This window comes from Apis cerana, linkage group LG15 (genome assembly GCF_029169275.1).
Source record: "Apis cerana isolate GH-2021 linkage group LG15, AcerK_1.0, whole genome shotgun sequence".
NCBI classification, from domain to species: Eukaryota; Metazoa; Arthropoda; class Insecta; order Hymenoptera; family Apidae; genus Apis; species Apis cerana.
This window is the reverse complement of record NC_083866.1, coordinates 2,138,059-2,157,816: the sequence shown is the minus strand read 5'-3', so window position 1 is coordinate 2,157,816 and position 19,758 is coordinate 2,138,059. Positions and strand designations below refer to the sequence as shown.

At 20.4% G+C, this 19,758-nt stretch overlaps 5 protein-coding genes across 8 annotated transcripts; 3 read left to right on the top strand and 2 right to left on the bottom strand.

The window, feature by feature from the left end:
* Positions 1 to 1,597: 1,597 nt before the first annotated feature.
* LOC108000761 (phosphoglycerate mutase 2) lies at positions 1,598 to 3,130 on the bottom strand. The gene is made up of 3 exons (NM_001328486.1): positions 2,992 to 3,130; positions 2,143 to 2,640; positions 1,598 to 2,050 (listed from the first exon to the last, which is right to left on the bottom strand). The coding sequence occupies exons 1-3, from the start codon at positions 3,089 to 3,091 to the stop codon at positions 1,884 to 1,886; spliced, it is 765 nt and encodes a 254-aa protein (NP_001315415.1). The 5' UTR covers positions 3,092 to 3,130; the 3' UTR covers positions 1,598 to 1,883.
* Positions 3,131 to 3,747: 617 nt separating this feature from the next.
* LOC108000760 (uncharacterized) lies at positions 3,748 to 5,339 on the top strand. Its single transcript, XM_017061344.3, has 3 exons — positions 3,748 to 3,896; positions 4,148 to 4,424; positions 4,496 to 5,339. Exons 1-3 carry the CDS (start codon positions 3,748 to 3,750, stop codon positions 4,925 to 4,927), a joined length of 858 nt encoding a protein of 285 aa, XP_016916833.1. The 3' UTR covers positions 4,928 to 5,339.
* On the bottom strand, positions 5,017 to 6,826 carry LOC108000762 (histone RNA hairpin-binding protein). 2 transcript variants are annotated; one of them, XM_017061346.3, is made up of 3 exons: positions 6,198 to 6,826; positions 5,558 to 6,121; positions 5,017 to 5,480 (listed from the first exon to the last, which is right to left on the bottom strand). In XM_017061346.3, the coding sequence occupies exons 2-3, from the start codon at positions 6,085 to 6,087 to the stop codon at positions 5,342 to 5,344; spliced, it is 669 nt and encodes a 222-aa protein (XP_016916835.1). In that variant the 5' UTR covers positions 6,088 to 6,121; positions 6,198 to 6,826; the 3' UTR covers positions 5,017 to 5,341. The 2 variants fall into 2 exon arrangements, with proteins under 2 accessions (XP_016916835.1, XP_061941393.1); XM_062085409.1 differs by having other exon boundaries at positions 5,558 to 6,826.
* A 93-nt stretch (positions 6,827 to 6,919) lies between these two features.
* On the top strand, positions 6,920 to 10,346 carry LOC108000714 (X-ray repair cross-complementing protein 5-like). Of its 2 annotated transcripts, XM_062085407.1 has the most exons (13): positions 6,920 to 7,278; positions 7,567 to 7,677; positions 7,758 to 7,972; positions 8,057 to 8,185; positions 8,270 to 8,348; positions 8,450 to 8,587; positions 8,663 to 8,816; positions 8,893 to 9,023; positions 9,115 to 9,258; positions 9,336 to 9,481; positions 9,564 to 9,809; positions 9,883 to 10,036; positions 10,139 to 10,346. In XM_062085407.1, exons 1-13 carry the CDS (start codon positions 7,261 to 7,263, stop codon positions 10,151 to 10,153), a joined length of 1,680 nt encoding a protein of 559 aa, XP_061941391.1. In that variant the 5' UTR covers positions 6,920 to 7,260; the 3' UTR covers positions 10,154 to 10,346. The 2 variants fall into 2 exon arrangements, with proteins under 2 accessions (XP_061941391.1, XP_061941392.1); XM_062085408.1 differs by lacking the exon at positions 6,920 to 7,278 and having other exon boundaries at positions 7,567 to 7,690.
* Positions 10,347 to 10,900: 554 nt separating this feature from the next.
* LOC108000720 (uncharacterized) lies at positions 10,901 to 19,455 on the top strand. Of its 2 annotated transcripts, none has more exons than XM_017061253.3 (4): positions 10,901 to 11,030; positions 16,133 to 16,170; positions 16,813 to 17,061; positions 18,915 to 19,455. In XM_017061253.3, the coding sequence occupies exons 1-4, from the start codon at positions 11,027 to 11,029 to the stop codon at positions 19,026 to 19,028; spliced, it is 405 nt and encodes a 134-aa protein (XP_016916742.1). In that variant the 5' UTR covers positions 10,901 to 11,026; the 3' UTR covers positions 19,029 to 19,455. The 2 variants fall into 2 exon arrangements, with proteins under 2 accessions (XP_016916742.1, XP_016916743.1); XM_017061254.3 differs by lacking the exon at positions 18,915 to 19,455 and adding an exon at positions 17,821 to 18,690 and having other exon boundaries at positions 10,904 to 11,030.
* The last annotated feature ends 303 nt before the right edge of the window (positions 19,456 to 19,758 follow it).

The following is a 19,758-nucleotide window of genomic DNA, read 5'->3' as shown; positions in this document are numbered from 1 at the left end:
TACATTAAGTACATTATAATTATAATACATTAAATGTTCTGAAATAAATATTACTTTGAGATTAATCAAATACTTATTACAGATCAGATATAGTATTTGATTTGTTTTTTTTCTTGAACAAAAAGAGAAGAAATATAAAGTACAAGAAATTTGAAATAGATACATTATAAAATTAGTTGATGTTTAATTCATGATTAAACAACAATGTTATTTTAAAAAAAATATATCATTTTATTCTATCATTATGATATAAAGATTTATGGAAAAGTAAGGAAAACTGTAATTATTTCGAATCACTATTGCTTAATTCATAATATTTTGGAAAAGATCATATTATATTTGAAAAGATCATAATACATTGTAAATATTTTAAAAAATACTAGATTCAAAAATTAAAAAAAAATTTTTTTTTTAAATTTATTTACTATATATATTATATATTAAGTTTATTATATATTAATAATTTTTATTTATATTAATTTTTATCAAGATTGATTTAAAAATTAATTTAATGTTATAATCAATTCAAAATATGATTCTAAAATTTATTTTAAAATATAAATTATAAGTAAATATCTAATAAAATAAAAAATAAATTATAAAGATGTATATAATATTTTTTTTAATTTTTGAAAATATTTTGTTTTGAAAATAATTGCAAAATAAAATTTTATTTTTAATCCATATTTAATAGAAATAATTATTTGTAACAAAAGAATATAATAATGTGAAATCATCATTTTAATTACCTTATAATCGGTTTTATCAATATCATATTATATTATCAATTTATATAAATATAATTATATATATATATATAAAACAATCTTTATTATTATAAAATAATCTATAATAGAATTGTTAAATTTCTTATTGAAATTTATATTGAAATTTAGTTGAAAATGAAATTTTTAATTCCAATCATTATTAATTTTGTAATTTTTATAATTTTGTTATTTTATTTTGCGCAAAATTAGTAATATTTTGAAGGTTTTAAAAAATTTAATGTTAAGATCCTAATGTTTCTGATATATGGAATATATAAAGAGAAAAATGCATTGAATTTTACATTTATTTTATATTTTATCTGTATTATGTTTATAAAATATAATATAAGCATTTTAATAGTATAAAATTTTATATGTTAACATTTATCTATTGTATTGCGTTTATTTCATTTGATTAATATTTATTTTCTTTATATTCTGTGTAATAATTGTGTAACTAATAAAATGTGAAAAAATATTGAAATAAATCTCGAAAATTCTTTATGACATATAAAATAATAAAAGAAACTTTAATTACTTAATTTAATTGTGAAAAAGTTATAATATACAATCTTTGTAGCTTTTGAATATACAATAATTTATATAACTATGAATAACAGATTTATGTTATATATTATTAGTATATGTTACTAATATTCATTTATTGCTAATAACACTTTAAATTTTTTTAATAATTTTATGATTATATATTTTGTAAATTTGATTTTCATTTCAAAGAAATTAATAACCTATAAATATTTGTAATTTATTTATGTATTTATATATAATATTAATTAAATTGTCAAGGAAAAATAATTAAATTTAATGCATTTTAATAATTTTAAATTTATATTTTATAATGATCTTTCATAAATAATTATATAAATAATGAACAATTAATGAATAATTAATGATATAAATTACAGTATGTAGAAGTTTGAAAATATAATAGTTATATACTATTTTCCCATTTTCTTCTCTTTTATAAACATCTTCTGCATACATATTATATTTTGTAACAATAAAATAATTTTTCAATAATAATGAAACTAGAAAAACATCTTTTGTTTATAATAATAAACAATAATAATTGGAATTTTTAATTTTCCTTTAATTTTATTTAACTTTTGCTTGTGCAGCAACTGCAGCCATTGCAGCTTTTACAGTTTCTTCATCACCTAAGAATTTCATAGATACAACAGGCTTGAAATTTTCATCTAATTCATAAACAAATGGAATACCAGTTGGTAAATTTAATTTCATGATTTCATCATTGCTCATTTCTGAAAAAAATGTAAGATTGTTAATATAATATATAAAAAAAACTTATTGTTTTATAAAAATATATAATTATATAAAAATATAAAAAACTTACGATCTAAATGTTTAACTATGCCACGCAAACTATTTCCATGAGCAGCTATGATAATTCTTTTTCCTTCTTTTAATTGAGGAATAATAGTATTATTCCAATATGGTAATGTCCTTTCAATTGTTAATTTGAGAGACTCAAATTTAGGAAATTCCTCTGGTTTTGGATCATTTGCATATCTAGGATCCTTTACTATTATTTCATAATATTTATGATCTGGTTCCATAGGTGGAGGAGGTGTATCAAAAGATCTTCTCCAAATTTGAACTTGTTCTTCACCATATTTAGCAGCAGTTTCAGCTTTATTTAAACCAGTCAAACCTCCATAATGACGTTCATTTAATCGCCATGTCTTTTGAACAGTAATGTTTTCTTGTCCTATTTCTTTAAGAATTGCTTTAAGAGTATCTTGAGCTCTTGATAATAATGATGTATGAGCAATATCAAAAGTGAATTTTGCGTCTTTGATTGCTTTTCCTGCTGAAACTGCTTCAATCTTACCTATAATTTTGAATAATTATATTGTATATAATTTAAATATTATAATTTATTATAATAAAATTAATTAATAAATTTATTATATTAAATAATTATTTATATATTATATTTTTAATAATTAGTTATATTTTTGAAAATAATGTTGAATTACAGAGATCATATATTTATTCATTTAACTTTATATATGAGATGTATAAAATAATTATAATATTAATATTATTTTTATTTATTATATCTATGCATATCAATTTTTAAAATTAAAAAGAAAATAAAGGAAAAGAAATCTAATCATTTAATTATTCGAAATTGTATGACCTTTTGCCCTTGAAATTTATTTATGAAAAAATTAGTTACCTTTATCAGATAAATGGGAATCATACCATCCACAAAATAAATTCAATTTATTCCATTCACTTTCTCCATGACGTACCATTACAATCGTATATTTAGACATTTTTTTACCAGAGCTAACTCCACGTAAAAACGAAATAAGCACACGATTCGTAAGCACAGATCTCTGTTCAATATTTCTGCACAACTGGTTCAACTGAAAGCCCCCACCACCTATCGTATTTTTTAATTGTACGAGTACTTTATTCAAAATGTTAGATAAAAACATTTTAGTATATGTTATTTATGATTGTACATATTTATATTATATAAATTAAGAAATTATAATTATTTAAATAATGATGATATACTAATTTAACTAATATATATACAAAGATTTTTTAATTTTTCTTAGTTGTTTTTTCGGTCAATAAAATATTTCGCGCCATTGTGTTAGTTCTCATTTTATTTACATCATACATTGATTGTAAAGTATAAAAACACGATCGGTTTAAGTGTTTAGTGTTTAATAATTATTAAAATATGAAATAATTATTTCTGATTGGACTATAGTTTTTATATATTAATGATTAATTATATGATTTAAAAAAAATTATTCTTTTGAAGTGAAATGTAAAATAACCTTTATGAAAATTAAATGTATTAATGTTTTAAATCTAATTTAAAATGATGTATTATATACATATATATGAAAATAACAAATAGTTTTTGTCATTGGTTAATAACACGTGTTAATTCATTGAAAGAATTGCATATAATATGGAACTTAATTTAAATCAGAAGGTTGAAGATTCTTCTTTGAAATTGGATACAAATTTTTTACAAATCTCATGCAACTGGCAAATCAGCAACAATAAACAGTTTTGTGATACTTTCACAGTGAAATCTTCATCTCTAGAATTTAAAAAGTAATCTAAATAAATTTAAAATAAATGTAAAATATAATTTAAATAAATAAATAAATATATATTTATTTAAATTATTTTTGTATTTTTATCAGCAAAACTTAAAAAATTCCAAAATAATATAAATATTTCAATTTATTATAAAATTTTATAATTTATTTATTATCTTATTAAAAATATCTAATTTTTATATAATTATATAAAGCAATATTTTCATATTTTTTTAAATGAAATAAATATAAATTTCTTTACAGAACTAATTTTGAAGATATTGTTTCTTTGAATACATGTATATCTTTACAACCAACTGATTCCAATAATGAACCATGTATGCTAGATATAAAATTAACTAATGGTCAAAAAATCTCACAGATTGCAGTAGTTTCTGAAGCTTATGTATTAGAATTTTTTAAACAATTTGGAGAATATGAAACAACAAAGTTTGCAGAATTTATAGATGAATTTGAAGATAATTCAGTTTACTTTGCAGAAACAGCAATTTTTCCACATGCTACAGAAGCTAGCATTAAGGTACAGATAGTATGTAGTATTAATAACTAAAATTTTGCAAACAAATAAGTAATTAAAATTTTTCATTTTAGTTTACAAAAACAAAAAGTAAAAATTCAATCATGTGGATATATGGTATAAAGCTCTATCTAACGGAGTCAATTAATGAACCTAAAAATTTCTCTACAGAAGTATTTAATCCTGAAATAATAAAAAACTTTTTAAGTAAATTTAGTTTTAATAATGAAGGGAACAATACCACAAATGATGTTCAATCATGTTATATGAATATTTTGAATTCATCAAAAAATAAAAGTGTTCATAAAGATAATGGAAAAGAAATGATACAATCTATAGATAAAAATATTACATCAAATAATATAGATATTGTAACATATATTGATAAGAAATTTGAAGATATAGAGCAAAGGTTAATGAAAAGAATTGATGAAATGGAACAAAAAACAAATCAAAAACTTGAAACTATTTTAAAACAATTAGAAACTCAATATAGTATCAAGTGATTTTCATTTCATAACTTTAAAATATATAAATAATGACAATATGTATTTAATTCTGTATACTATTCTATATATGTAAAAAATTTTGAAAATACTTTTTCTTAGTGTTTTATTGCTAAACATTTCTTAAATACCTATTTACATATTCTAGAAATTTTACATATAAATGTAAAATTTTATATATTTTGAGTGCATTAGTTACATTTACTTTTTATTTATCTATTTATATTGCGATTTGACTTTTTAAATACATATAAGAATTTATTATATGTAAGAATGTACCAAGAATCATATTATATTTCATTTTGTTCATTCAATTCTGTTATATCTATCAAATTTTATACAAATGTAAAAATCGTGGAACTATAATGTGCATAGAGATATATTTGCATAATAAAGTTTGAACATAAATTTATTTCAATCAGTATTGCTATCTTGCGGAGGATCCCATTGATGAAGTTGTTTCCTCCATAATCTTACCATACTATCCCATCCTCTTCTACTATATTTAATATACTTTGGTGGTGTTCTTGGATGTTCTCTTGTACGTTTTTCTCTAAAATATATATATAATATAATAGTTCTTAAGAAAATGTATATTATCAATAATATTTTAATTCATAAAATTCTTACTTAGGTACAGCCTGAATATATCTATCATATCCAATAGTATTTTTTCCATAATCTATTTCTTTTTGCCTACGTGCTAATACTCTAGGATCTGTTTCATATTCTACTCGTCTTTTACCACTATCTGAGGAATTTGTAGTGGAACTTGAATCACTATTACGTCTAATTCGAGAAATTTTTGCATCTTCATTATTTATTTGATTTTCCCTAATACGTTTACGAAAACCATCATCTGGTTTGTTTTTTATATTATCTTCATACTTTATACTGATTGCATTATTTGTTTGATTTTCTATGAATTCAGACATACTATCAATTTCTACATTTGAACTAACACCTTCTCTATTTTCCTGATCATTATGTGTTTTAGATGTACAAGATTTGTTTTCTAATGAATTTTTGCTTTTTAGATCTTCTTTATTTGAGTCTACTATTTTACTCAATTCATTTGAACTCATACAAATGGCTTCATTAAGAAGAGCATCATCTTCTTCTGTTAATTGAGACCACGAAATTTGTGTGTTTAATTCCATTTTAATTCAATTATATAGAAGGTATTTTAACAATCTATGAGAAGAAACTAACATAAATCGAAACCAAGAGTTTAATTGGAGAGAAAATACGATAAATAAAAGTATCTTACTTAATAAAAATAACCTAAATGAATATAATAACTTTTATTTTAGAATATAAATTAAAATCATTAATTACGCGTTGTCATAAAAATTATAAGAATTTAAAAGATAATTATATTATTTTGTGATTTCAAAATATTAAAATTTCAAGCACTTGAAGAGATTGCACTTAATTTTAAACAAACACATAGAAATTCATTCTCGTAAATGTTATGAATTCTGCAGTACGCGCCTTTTCTGGTAAACTAACGTTTACTTTACGCACTTTGAAGAATTATTAAATAAGTTTAATTTAGGTTAAAAGCTTTAAAATTTTTTTTCGCTGATGATCTTTGTAGAACATATATATTACAACTATAACAGCAATGATTGTCCAAAATTTCATTTCTTAATGCGTTTTTATAAGTATGGCATCAAAAACTCAATTACATTCCTTTTACTTCAAGATTACTTTTCTTCTTATGAAATTGAATATTATAAGATATCCGCGGCAATTTAGCGCTTTTTGTTTGTTAAGTTTACATTCCCTAACGACCAATTTCAAAATAACAAAAAATATTATCTATTCAAATTTATAATATTCTTTAACATTTAAAAAATTTTTGAAATTATAACTAATATTTTAGAGACATTATTATTATTATTATTAAAAAAATTAGAATATAAATCATTTATTAATGTATTATACATTTTTAAAAATATATATAAATATTTATATTAATAACAATAAAGTAGTTAACAATTAACAATTTAATAATTGTTTCATTTAATGAATCTTTAAAGAATTATAAAGTTATTCATATGATTACATATTTTATATATATTGATTTAAACTTTTATAGGATACAATATAATATACAAAACATTATCAAAAAAATTTTGAGTATTTCGATTGATAAGAACTACACATCAAAACGTATCGTATAAGGATCATATGTTTTTTTCTATGTGATTGGTGATTGAAAATTCTTTTCTGAAACAATAATTAAATTTCTATTTTTTAATTGAGATTAATTTTTAACATTTTTAAATACAAGCAGAATCTATATATATTAACTATAATCATATAAAATGTCTTCAAAAAGAAAGGTTATATTTTATATTTAAATTTATATTTCATATTTATTTATTTTTTGTATCAAATAAATAAATAATAAAAGAGAAATGTAGTATAATTATATATTTTTATAGTAATATAGTATACATATATTTGTTATTGTATATATATACTTGCTATTATTTAATTTCTTATTTAATTTCTCTACAAATTAAAATTTGTAAAATTTCGTATTTTTTAATTTATACTTAAATATAAATAAATATAAATTTTTTTATATATATTTTACATAATAAATAATATATTACTGTTATTTTTAGGAATCATTAGTACTCTTATTAAATATTGGAGTAACAAATCCAAATATAGAAAATAATTCTTTATTATTTGAAAAAGCAAAGCATATTGCACAAAGAAAAATTGAAAAAATGGTATTGATAAATGGTATTAATAAAAATTAAATTTAATTTTATTTATATTAATATATCTATTAATATTAATTTTTTTATAGATTTTTTTAAAACCTAAAGATGAAGTTGCAATAATGTTGATGGGTTCTTCGATTACAAAAAATAATCTTAACTCAAAATATATAGAAGAATTCACAGATTTTCAGGTTCCAAATTGGGATTTTGTAAGAAAATGCATGAATTTAAAAAGTACAAAATATTGTTATAATTGGATTGAAGCACTTTATGCTGCAGTGGAATTTATAAAACAAAATGTGTATGTTTAAATATATTATATATTATATATTATTTTATTATAATTTATGTATATTTTAATAATAATTATGATTTCTTATTTTAGTATTGATAATTCTCTGAGGAAAATAATTTTGATGTCTGATTTTAATGAAGAAACAAATATTATTTCAAAATTTGAAGCAAAATTAATTGCAAATAAACTCTTTGAAGAAAAAATTGAATTAATCACCATGTATAATGAATATATTTTATATAAATTTTTTAATTTCATCTTATGAATTATTAAGCATAATTTAATTTATTTTGTAATTTTTAGATCAGAAAATCTACTGCATGATAAACCTTTGACTTCTCTTAACAGTAGCAAAAAGCTTTTGAAGGATGTTCATGATCAGGTTTTATATATTCTATTAAATTATTGTATATTAATTATCATAATAATATTTTATAATATATATTGTCATATATTATTATTATATTTATTTTATTTTTTTAGATTAATGGTCAACATATAATATTTGATGATGCTATAGCAAGTTTGAAATTTTATGAAGAAACACCAGGAAAACCGTTTCCATTTTATTATGACTTACAATTATTTGATAAAAAAATACCAATTGTTAGTTATGTTAAAGTAAGAAGAAATTATACATCAGGAAGATATTATGCTATATATAATTATTATAGTAAATCATGGAATTTTTATTAGATAGATATAGAAAAATTTCCATCATGGAAAAAGGCAAAAGGCAATCAAAAACTTCAATCAAAAACTGAATATTTAGATGGACAAAGAAATTCTTATGCAAAGGATGAAATTATAAAAGGATATAAATATGGAGGAACTTTTATTCCAGTTGAAAGTATATATTAATTTGTTTATGTTATTTGTTATTGTAAAATGTTATATATATTATCATGTATTTTATTTTATTATAGAGGAACTAGAAGATAAGATGAGTTATAAAAGTGGAATGAAAAGCTATACAATTTATGGTTTTACAGATAAAAATAATATTGATTTGGAACATTTTTATAAAAGTGCAACACATGTTATTTTACCTTCAAGTGTAAGTGTACCAAAAAAGTGTATGTTGTATATTTTATTGTTTCATTTATATCAAATAATTGCAAATTAATATATTTATGTTGATTTCTTAGAATGTAACAAAACCATTTTATAGTTTGGTACAAGCAATGCATGAAACAAACTCAGTTGCTATTGTGAGAAAAGTTTTCAGAAATAATAGCACTCCTAGAATGGTTGCATTGTTTCCATGTATTGATATTCCTGATGAACCATGGGTATCGTAAAAATTTTTTTTTAATTATGTTATTTTTTAATTATTATTATATAAAATAAATTATTTATATTTATATAGTGCTTAGTAGAAATAGAATTAGCATTTGCAGAAGATCGAAGATTAATGGAATCAAGACCTATGAAATCTATAATTAAACAATTATCAAATGAACAAAATAAAGCTGTAGATGATCTAATAAATTCTCTAATGTTAAATGATATACAGTAAGCATTTTTTTTTTTTTTTGATATATTGTAATAAGTATATAATTTTGTATCTTTTATAGTATTGTATATTTATAATCAGGGATAGTTATGGAGTTGATGGAAATCAATATTTTCTACCTGGATGTGTTCCAAATCCTGCAATACAGCATAGATGGCATATATTATCATATCGTGCTATTAATCCGGATAAACCATTACCAGCTATGGAGAATTATTTGAAAAAAATTTTGGAAGCTCCATTAATAAAAGAAAGAAGTAAATCTCATATGCAGAATATTGCACAGCTATTTCGATTAGAAAATATAGATTTAAAAGCTAGAAAAAAGTATGAATTACACATTATGATAAATATGATATGTATTTGTATTTAATAAAATACAAATGTGATACGTTTCCAGAAGTGATATAAACGAAGTTAACATGCAGATCGATGATAATTCTGATACTAAAGATTGTAATAAAATAGAAGATAAAGTTGATATTGAAAATAATTCATATAAAGAAGATTCAATTTTGTCTTTGGATACTTCAGATGTTGATCTTGATGAATTGGTATAAAAAATAAAAAATATGTCATTATATATATATATATATATATATATATATATATATATATATATATGAAATCTATTTATGAATTCATTTTTATTTCAGGTTGCTAATATATAGTTTTTTTAATATATTTAGTATTTTAAGTTCTTCTTCCAAAGAAGTTCAAGATTATTTTTTAAACATTAACCATATTTACTTTCATATCTCTTGTATTTTTTGCAAATTAAATATAAAAAAGAAATATATATTTTACGTAAAGAGTAAATATTATGTAAAAATAAAGAAATAAAATATGTAGTAAGAAATAAAATGTGTAACTAACTGTTTATATATTCCTAATTAGACCTATTTTTGAAAACGAAATTTATTACAAATTGACGATATTATCAAATATGGAAAAGGCTTATTTTATTTTTTTAAATTCTCCGAAATTTACAATCAAACATGAATACACATATAATCACATATACATATAAAATATTTAATGCATATAAAATATTTAATATTTAATTTAATATTTTTATATTTTTTTTTTTGTATTTTTATATATTTTTTAAATATTATATAACGTATCTATATTTTCTACAAAATTAATTTTATCAGTAAAACATATCAACAAATATTTTATTTATCATTGATTTTTATATTTTGAATATATATAATAAATATAATTATATATCATATCTATTATTTTTCTTTATTAAATATTATTTTTCTTACGATAAGTTTTTTCTGGATATATTTCATTCAAAATATCTTATTCTTTTTATTCTTTTTACTATTACATTATATTCAATTATAAAATTAAGTTAATTTTATAAGATTGGAATATTGTTGCTCTGATATTTTTGATATATTCTGTACAACATAACGGCACATACTTTCAGAGCCTGCGGGGAGCGCAAATCCGCCGCAATCTCAGTCAACGAAGAGACGTTGTCTCGCGTGCATCAACAGGTGTTTTTGCCCGTGCAAAGTACATTTATCAGCATGGGTAAGTTTCAATTTTATTCATGTTAACATAATCGATATAGACAAATTTATATTTTTATTGCAATCAATGTTGAAATTAAAACATATCGAGATTTGTTTCGGTAGTGAAAACAGAATAAAAGGTGAAACCCACGCATAATGTCTTGCGTCTTCTTTTAGATATGCACATGAATATATTATTTATATTAGATATTTTGTTTGCATTATTTTGCTCATATAACAATAGTATTGCATATTTTGGATATCACTATTAAATTTAATTATTATAAAATTTATTTGATAATGCTAGATTTCAATATTAAATATCATATAGTTTTTTTTTAATTGCATAAGAGATAGTTTTTAGATTTTTTTTAAATAATGATAATAATGAAAAAGTTAAAATTATAAATATTTATAGTTATACAAATGGATTTAAAATAACTAAAGAATTACTTGTATAATTTGATATGATATTTGCTATTTAAAAGACATGCCATTTAAATTTTAATAAATTCATTAATATTTTCATTCATAAATAAATAAATAATTATTATAATTATTTTTTAAAATAAGAAAAAAGTAATATTTTTTTAAAAGTATTTTAATATTTATTATTATATATCAATATTTTAAAAAATGAAAAGTTAGTTAAAAATAAATACTTTCTATTCTATATAATTCTATGAAATGAAAAAACGATATAACACTAATTTTACTGTATTGCAATGAACGAACTATACCTTTTAAATGTCACAGACGAATGTCACGAAGAAAATGTCACATTAAAATATTTTGAAAATTATAAATAATTCTTTCTTGCCTCGTTTTATCTTTCTCAAAAACAATTAAGTTATATTCATAGTGATTGTTTCCAGTTTTTGATGAATCGACGATCACTTTCGTAATGTCTCTATATTTTACACTTTAATGTTGACCTCGAAAGGAATGAGAACATGATAATCAGAAATTGAGAATCAGCTGTTTCAATTTTAACTTATTTTTTACTTTTAATTAATCAAATAATATTTTATCAAATAATGATTACATTTACATATTTTTATTTTTATTAATTCTATTCATACTTGTAAAATAATATCTAGATTAATATTAAATATAATATTAATTTTATTCAATATTTGATTTGATTGATTTATATTGATTTTTTATATATATATATTGTATATGGAATAATAACGAAATTAATGAAATTAAAAATTATTAATGAATTAATGAAAAAATGATATTTAATTAATTATTATTTTATATTTTTATATTGTAGTTTTATATTGTATCAACAAAATGTCAGAAGGGTATCGATTTAACGAGATCGGTATCCTGAAATAGGAATAACCAGATCGAACGTAACACGCGGAACCGACCTCGTTGTCCTTGCAGAAGACGCGCTTGAGCGCTGTTTAAGATCGATAATAGATCTGACGGATAAAAATAATGTCTGTATCCTCCCACTCGACACATATAGTTAAATAAATTCAAAGATCAGTTCAAGGGAATTGCAATTATTCCCCTTGACTTATATTATCATATGCTCTTTATAAATATTAATTTTTTTGCTTAAAGATATTTGTTTTATGAAATGAAATATTATCTATTTCTCATTTTTTTCTTTTATAAACATTTGAAAAATGAATAGATAATTCCGATTTTACATATGTACATATAACTACCTCTCTTTTCTTTTTTTTATATTATATTTACTCCTATTCAATTCTCTTTCTTTTTATTTTTTATTTTTATATCAATAACTTATTTTATTGATTTTTCAAAATTTTTAAAAATTTCTTGTTACAATTTTTGGTTGATTTGTAAATTTTAATGAACAAACATCTTTATTGTGATATATAATTTGAAAATATTTAAAATTATTTTATGTAAATATTTTTTAATTAAATTAATAATAACATTGACTTTATACATATATTTTTTAAATAGTTCAATCAATAATTTTAATGAAGTTGAATGACGACATTGTAAGTAAAGTTGATTGAAAAGAGGAATTGTGTATTGTGTAAATAAACGGCATTGAGTTTTTTCTTAGCGGCCTAGTTTTTATAGTTTACGTTTACTTAATACATAGCATGTACATATTTTACATATATGAAGTTGAATTATAATTTAATGATAACATTTTTTTATCTATATTATCACACCAATTATCTATATTATCATCAATAATTTCAATCTAATAAAATTTTATAAAAAATAGTTTTGATTTAACAAACATAAAATAATAATTATTTAATAATTTTATTATATAAGAAAAAAAAATAATTTTTTTTATAAAATAATACAAATAATATATATTCATTAATAATGCAATAGTGAAACATATTCAAAACATATTCTTTTGTATTTTTATATTAAATGCATTTTTATTTTTCAAAATTCACAAACATATCGAAATTCACTATATCTCTTGTGGACAGTGTATACGTGGAAAACTTTAAAAGAATGTTTTGATTTATCTTTACTATTTTAATGTAATTTGTATTTTTATAAATCTATAGAAAGTTTTAGAAGATTGTCAATTTGAAATGATCGATTTATTGCTAAAATATACTTTTTTGATATTTACAGTATTTTTATTTTATATAAGTTTAAATTAATGAATCTAGGTAATGATATATTTTTTAAAAAATAGTTTGTATTTTATTTTCTTTGTATTTATTTTTAATTCCAAAATAATATATCAATTTTAATTTTTTATATTATTGAATAATGCAATAAATAATGGTGATTTTTTTTCATATTTCATTCATTTTTTTCATGTACTTATTGTATATAAGAGTTTGGTAATAACAATTTTAGTTGTTTGATCTGTTTCATTGAAAATTAAGCCGAATGAAAAGTTCAAAAAATCATCCTTTCATATTTGATTTTCAAATAATCTGAATTAAAATCTGTATTAAAATTATTTTTTCTACTTCAATTCATTTTTTTTCATTTTATCGCTTTCAATATCTGTTCATCCTTATCATACATACTTATTTTTTTTTCCAATTTAAAATTTTCATTTGTATTCATATTTGTATAAATTATTTATAGACTTGATGTCATAAGCATAAGTATGGAGTCATAAAAATCATAGTTTTCAGTAATAAATTTTTTAAGTATATACTATTTTTAGATATTAATATATCCAGAAATATTCTCATCATTTTGATTAAAAATCATATTTAGCAAGTTTTTCTCTTTATGAAATTATGTCTCCATCGAGAGATAATAATTTATAAATGACATTGAATTTTGGAAATGATTCAAATGATTCTCGATAATTGTTTGAATTTTATATTTCGAAATCTATATATTATTGAAAAAAATAAAATTTTCAATGTAATATTGGTTCATCTATAATGTTTTTTTTTTAGTATAATATCTTTCCATTTTATAGATTTTTTGAAATTATAAATATTTGATTAAACTTATTAGAATCCTAATGATAATATTTATTTGATTCGTTATAAATAATAAAATTTCATTGTTAATAAATATTTTAACAACCAAATCATTTAAAAATATTTCCAGCTAAAAGATTATTAATATAAAAAATTAATGAAAAAAATATTCTATCAATTTATAAGGCAGATTTATAATCGCTTTGATTTAATAGGAATATTGTCATTTGAAGAATCAAATCGTAATCAAAACATAACAACATCATAAATATTTAACCAAATTTATCATTTTCAATATCAAAAAAATATCCATTTAAAAAAAAATAATTAAATAAAATTTAAATTTTAATAAAGTAAATAATTATTTAAGAATGCATCATATGAAATTATTTTGATTCTTGAGAGAATGTTTGAATGAAGTAAAAATGGAATTTTGCTTGCGGATAAGTATTATAAAATATTATATTATAAAAATAAATATTTCATTGTTCGATAAAATAGAATGCATATAGAATTTTGCGTAAGTTAATTCAGAATTAAACTTTTTTATTTTATTTTTAATAATATTTCTTTAATAAAAACGAGATTAAAATTCATTTTTATTTCTTCATTTATATTTCATAAAAAATTTATATACTTTTCATTATATACATAAAGTATAAGAATATAGTTATGAGTTAGTTAATATTGATTGTAGAAGCTAAAATACAAAATACATTTGTTTTTATGCAAAAATATCGAAGTTTATTTAACAATAATTGAAGAACAATTTCAATTAGATAAAATAAGATAGAGAATATAATATAAATAAGATAAAATTCTATCTCTGTTTTGCTTTATTTAACAGAAATTTAAATTGTTTATAATTCAATAAATAAGCCTCATTTTTGTATATAATAATTTTTATATTTGTTTTCGTTTCTAAAATTGATTCTTTTGAGAATATTAATATATTTTCATGATATATTAATATATTAATATCTTTATATTATTTACTTTGTATTTTTATTATATAATATTGCATTCATGATATATTATTATGTATTATTATTCAATAAATATAAATACATATAAAGAAAAATATGTAACGGAGATGTATCTATATATATATGTATAATGCATTTATTATATAATATTTATATAATGTATATATTATAAATTTAATATATATATATATTTTTTAAAATTTTTTCTCCAAAAATTGTATATTTATGTATATAATTGTATATTATCTTTTTATCTTCTCTTTCTTCAAGTATTGTACAGTCAGTCACAAAAATATTTAGATACTAACATATGTTTAACTTTGATGATTTATATCTTCGTTAATTTTGAAAGAAGTGAATTTTATTTACAATAAAAAAGTTGAATTAATAATGAATATAAAAATTTTCTATAGAAGTTAAATATAAATAAGAGTTTGATAACATATTTTAAGCAATTTGAATTTTTAATAATTTTTTTTTTAATACTTTATATTTAATTTCTTTCTATAGACGAATTCATAATTTTTCTTTAGTGCGTATTGTATGTATATTTTTTGCATAAAAATATTGGATATGCAATTGTACAAAATCGTTATCTTAATTTGATACTCAATTTTATAATGATTATTCTTATTCAAAATTTTTTTTGATTTATTTTGTTCAAGATATATTCTTCATATTTTTCAAACAGTAATATATTCATGTTTTTATTTTTTTTTTAGGGATCACATATGTATGCAGTGTGGTAGCTCTGCTTACCGTAAGTACCTTAACTCATGCTTCCTGCTTTTCATACTTCCTCAAAAGTGTTCAGGTAGCATTCTAATTTGTTCCTAGGGAATTAATGAACCGGAGAAATCGTTGTGAGAATGAAAATTCATCCTTGTAATTTAACGTTCGAATTTCCTCCTTCAACTTTCCCGCGTTATTCTTTCTTCTTTTTTCTCCTCTCGGCATAGCTCTATTTAAAATCTGAAAGAAATCGTACGCAAATTGCATACTTTGCTTTCTTGCGTAAAATTCATATTACTCAAAGAATATCAATCCTTTCACAAATGGAAAGTAAAGTTAATGATGTAAGAAAAAGAATGTCATATTAAATGACAAGATAAATCGAGTATCAAGTTTTTAAAAGAGAATATATTTTAATTTGATATTTATAAAGTAAAATAGGAATATTTGATCGAAAATGTTTAAAAAGTAAGTTACAGAGATATCATTCAAAAATTTTTTTATTAAAGTTTTTAAGAATTTTATATTCAAAATTATTAACAAATGAAAATTCCTAGAAAAAAAGTATCATTTTTATTTAGAATATATGAAAAACTTCGTGATTACTTGCGATTTCACAAAATTTACTAATCAAAGATAATTATGGTAATTGAGAAATTCCTTTCATCAGGTACTTCTTGTGACGACAGAAGCTGGAGATATGATGCGGAAAAGCATTGTTTTCGACAAAAATACTCCAGACGTATTCTACTGTCCACAACAGAAACCGACTGGCTTTGAGAAAATGCTCGTGACCGCAAAACCATTATCAAGACTTTGCCAATTTGAAGGAAAACCGATCCCACCAGATTACAAGAGCGATTGTTATAATGATGTAGACGAAACCGAATATGCGTGTAAAGAGAAGTACAGAATCATGGTGAGTCATCGATGAGGTCATGGACTTCGAAATTTCTCAACCAAAAGCGGTCGAACATTGGGAAATTTTCGAATGCGTATGAATAATGAATGAGGGGATATTACTCAGATGGGATAGATCAGATAAATAAGACGGAAAAACAATGTTTTAATTAAATTGTTAAGAAGGAGCTTATGCGCTTCAGCTGCATTTCACGCGTTTCACGTTAACGCGATTAAACTTTCTTATAATGAGGTTTAATTGGAAATTAAAAAAGTAAGAACGAAAGTAAAAATAAATATTTATAATCGTGTATATCAAATTCGAACACTTTTTCTAAAAAATATTAAATATGATCAGAATTAAATTTTAGATATTAAGATTACATTGTTGACTTAATGTTTCTTTGAATTAGATAATTAATTATTATAATATTTATGTATTAAAAAGTTCTATTGACATGAATTTATTTAAATTTTGTTCAAATATATTAAAATAATATTTTAATATATTTGAAGAAAAAATTATCTACAAATATATAAAATAATATAGAAAATGATATAATTTAATAAGAGAGGAAAATGAAAGATATATATAAATACCAATATGTTGGATCGATAGCTTAATTTAATTAAAATATAAATTCCAATTGAATCTCAGAAAATCACAGTAAAAATAAGCTAAGTTTTATTAGTGATGCACGCATCATCCGATTATCATCAATATAACACCATATTCATCACGTGTAACGCGACTGGTGTCGGTTTTGTTTTCTTGCAGAAGCGATTCAGAAACAAAGCGGAGGGAGATGAGAACACCATGGATGACTTCGTCGAGAAATAGATGAGAAATTGATGCTGCACGATCGAACATCGCGTGCAATTTTGCAAATAGTCATGCCGGGTCCTCCACTAATGCTCAAGCTTGCAATCTCCAGTCCCATAATTACAAAGCATTACATTTTTGATTACTAAATTCAAACTGCCAATTAGTTTATTAATAGACATAAGTTTTTAACTGTTTTATAAAACAATTAAATAATTATTACAAATGAAACAATTAATTAATTAAATCATTAATATAAACATTTAAGACGTTCTTATAGCACGTAACAATGTTGAATGTTTTTAGAGAATTGATTTTCACAGTTATAATTTTTTTTATGTTTTGTGACATGAAATATTTAATATTTCCTTTTTTTCTTTATATTAAAATTAAGATTTTATCGGTGCTATTTTGTAGTTTCCGAGCTTGGTGGCCGGAATTTGTAATATTTTTTTAAATAATAACATTAATAAAACTAACAAATAATTGGAGTTGGGCAAATTGATCATTACATTTCCAAATAAGCTTCGATGATTGTGATAACCGATATCTAATAACCGATTGCACATTAACTTGCATTATTTTGTTTTGTCCTTTCGTTTGATTCATTTGTGTATACATAAAATACTAAATGAATATTTTATGATAAAAATAAGATTTAATTATATTCGAAATTTAAAATCATTTCGTTATTCAATCACATAAAAAGAAATTCATTTTTATATTAATTTATAAAATGTTTTCTTTGCCTTTAAATTTTTTTTAAAAATATGATAAAATTTTGTTTACGTACTTATAAAAAATATAATTTGTTGTTAACTGAAATTATTAATTGAAAGTGTTGATTTATTTTTAAACTTCATCAATTTTGAATGAAATGAACCTGAAGACTACATTTTACATTAAACATCATATATACATTGTGGTAGGTAATATTTATTTCATGGTGTTTGAGCAAATTAAGAAAAAGAAGAAAATGAATTATATTATCAATTTAAAAGACTTCTATCTTTTTTTTATGTTTTGTAAATATTTTTTGTTTGTTTTAGATGCGATTACATCCACCAGGAAGTGAAACACCATACAATGGTTCACGTTTATCAAAATTCCTTGCTTTTGATAAAGATATCTATAAGAAGAATCAAGTTAAAAATAATGATTGATAAGAAAAATTATTCTTAAATTTATAATTTTTTTTATAATACAATTATTGACAAATTTTTTATCAATTTAATATTTTTTTCAGATTTTAACTATTTTAATTATTTTCTTAATTTATTGGTAATTTAATTTTTCAGTTTTCATATGATATTTAATAGTGACATTTGTAAATAAATCCAATTATTTTGTGATTCATATTTTAAAAGGAGCAAGCTTGTTATTAAAATATTTAACGTTCCTATTCACTATAAAGTGTACAAAGCTTTTTAATGTATTTTTGTAATATAGCATATATTTGTAATATAAATATATCAGCTCATAAAGCTAAAAAATGATATATAGCAATAAATACTATTTTCATTTGTAAATTATTACATGTACATAAAATAAAATATAAAATAAAAAATAAAAAATAGTTCGTTATTAAAATTTTTTTTTGTTTTATGTTTTTCATTTATTTTTTAAAATTCGAAATTTTAGAATAAGTTATAAAATATATAATTTTATATTTAATGATTTAATAATTAATTTTTTCTAGTAAGTGAAATAATATTTTTATTTAAATATAATTAATTTCTGAAAAAAATAAATTTTTTTTGAATAATATTTATTAAATTAAAAATATTTGTTTTGAATATTCAGAAAAAATTCATTATTTTGGATAAAAATAAAAAATTAATTTCATCAATGAAAATTTCATTGAAATTTCTTCTTATTCCATAATAAATATAT

What these genes read in the sequence shown, in the direction of transcription:
- LOC108000714 (XM_062085407.1), top strand. An exon ending in GAATTTATAAAACAAAATGT is followed by an intron (nt 7,973 to 8,056) that starts GTATGTTTAAAT and finishes TTCTTATTTTAG; the next exon opens with TATTGATAATTCTCTGAGGA. An exon ending in CAATTGTTAGTTATGTTAAA is followed by an intron (nt 8,588 to 8,662) that starts GTAAGAAGAAAT and finishes AATTTTTATTAG; the next exon opens with ATAGATATAGAAAAATTTCC.
- LOC108000761 (NM_001328486.1), bottom strand. Translation starts at nt 3,091, where the DNA reads ATGTCTAAATATACGATTGTAATGGTACGTCATGGAGAAAGTGAATGG. An exon ending in TTCCCATTTATCTGATAAAG is followed by an intron (nt 2,641 to 2,991) that starts GTAACTAATTTT and finishes TCAAAATTATAG; the next exon opens with GTAAGATTGAAGCAGTTTCA. An exon ending in CATAGTTAAACATTTAGATC is followed by an intron (nt 2,051 to 2,142) that starts GTAAGTTTTTTA and finishes CATTTTTTTCAG; the next exon opens with AAATGAGCAATGATGAAATC.
- LOC108000762 (XM_062085409.1), bottom strand. Translation starts at nt 6,087, where the DNA reads ATGGAATTAAACACACAAATTTCGTGGTCTCAATTAACAGAAGAAGAT. An exon ending in TATATTCAGGCTGTACCTAA is followed by an intron (nt 5,481 to 5,557) that starts GTAAGAATTTTA and finishes TATATATTTTAG; the next exon opens with AGAAAAACGTACAAGAGAAC.
- LOC108000720 (XM_017061253.3), top strand. An exon ending in GTGTGGTAGCTCTGCTTACC is followed by an intron (nt 16,171 to 16,812) that starts GTAAGTACCTTA and finishes TCCTTTCATCAG; the next exon opens with GTACTTCTTGTGACGACAGA. An exon ending in AAGAGAAGTACAGAATCATG is followed by an intron (nt 17,062 to 18,914) that starts GTGAGTCATCGA and finishes TGTTTGTTTTAG; the next exon opens with ATGCGATTACATCCACCAGG.
- LOC108000760 (XM_017061344.3), top strand. Translation starts at nt 3,748, where the DNA reads ATGGAACTTAATTTAAATCAGAAGGTTGAAGATTCTTCTTTGAAATTG. An exon ending in TCATCTCTAGAATTTAAAAA is followed by an intron (nt 3,897 to 4,147) that starts GTAATCTAAATA and finishes ATTTCTTTACAG; the next exon opens with AACTAATTTTGAAGATATTG. An exon ending in CTACAGAAGCTAGCATTAAG is followed by an intron (nt 4,425 to 4,495) that starts GTACAGATAGTA and finishes TTTTCATTTTAG; the next exon opens with TTTACAAAAACAAAAAGTAA.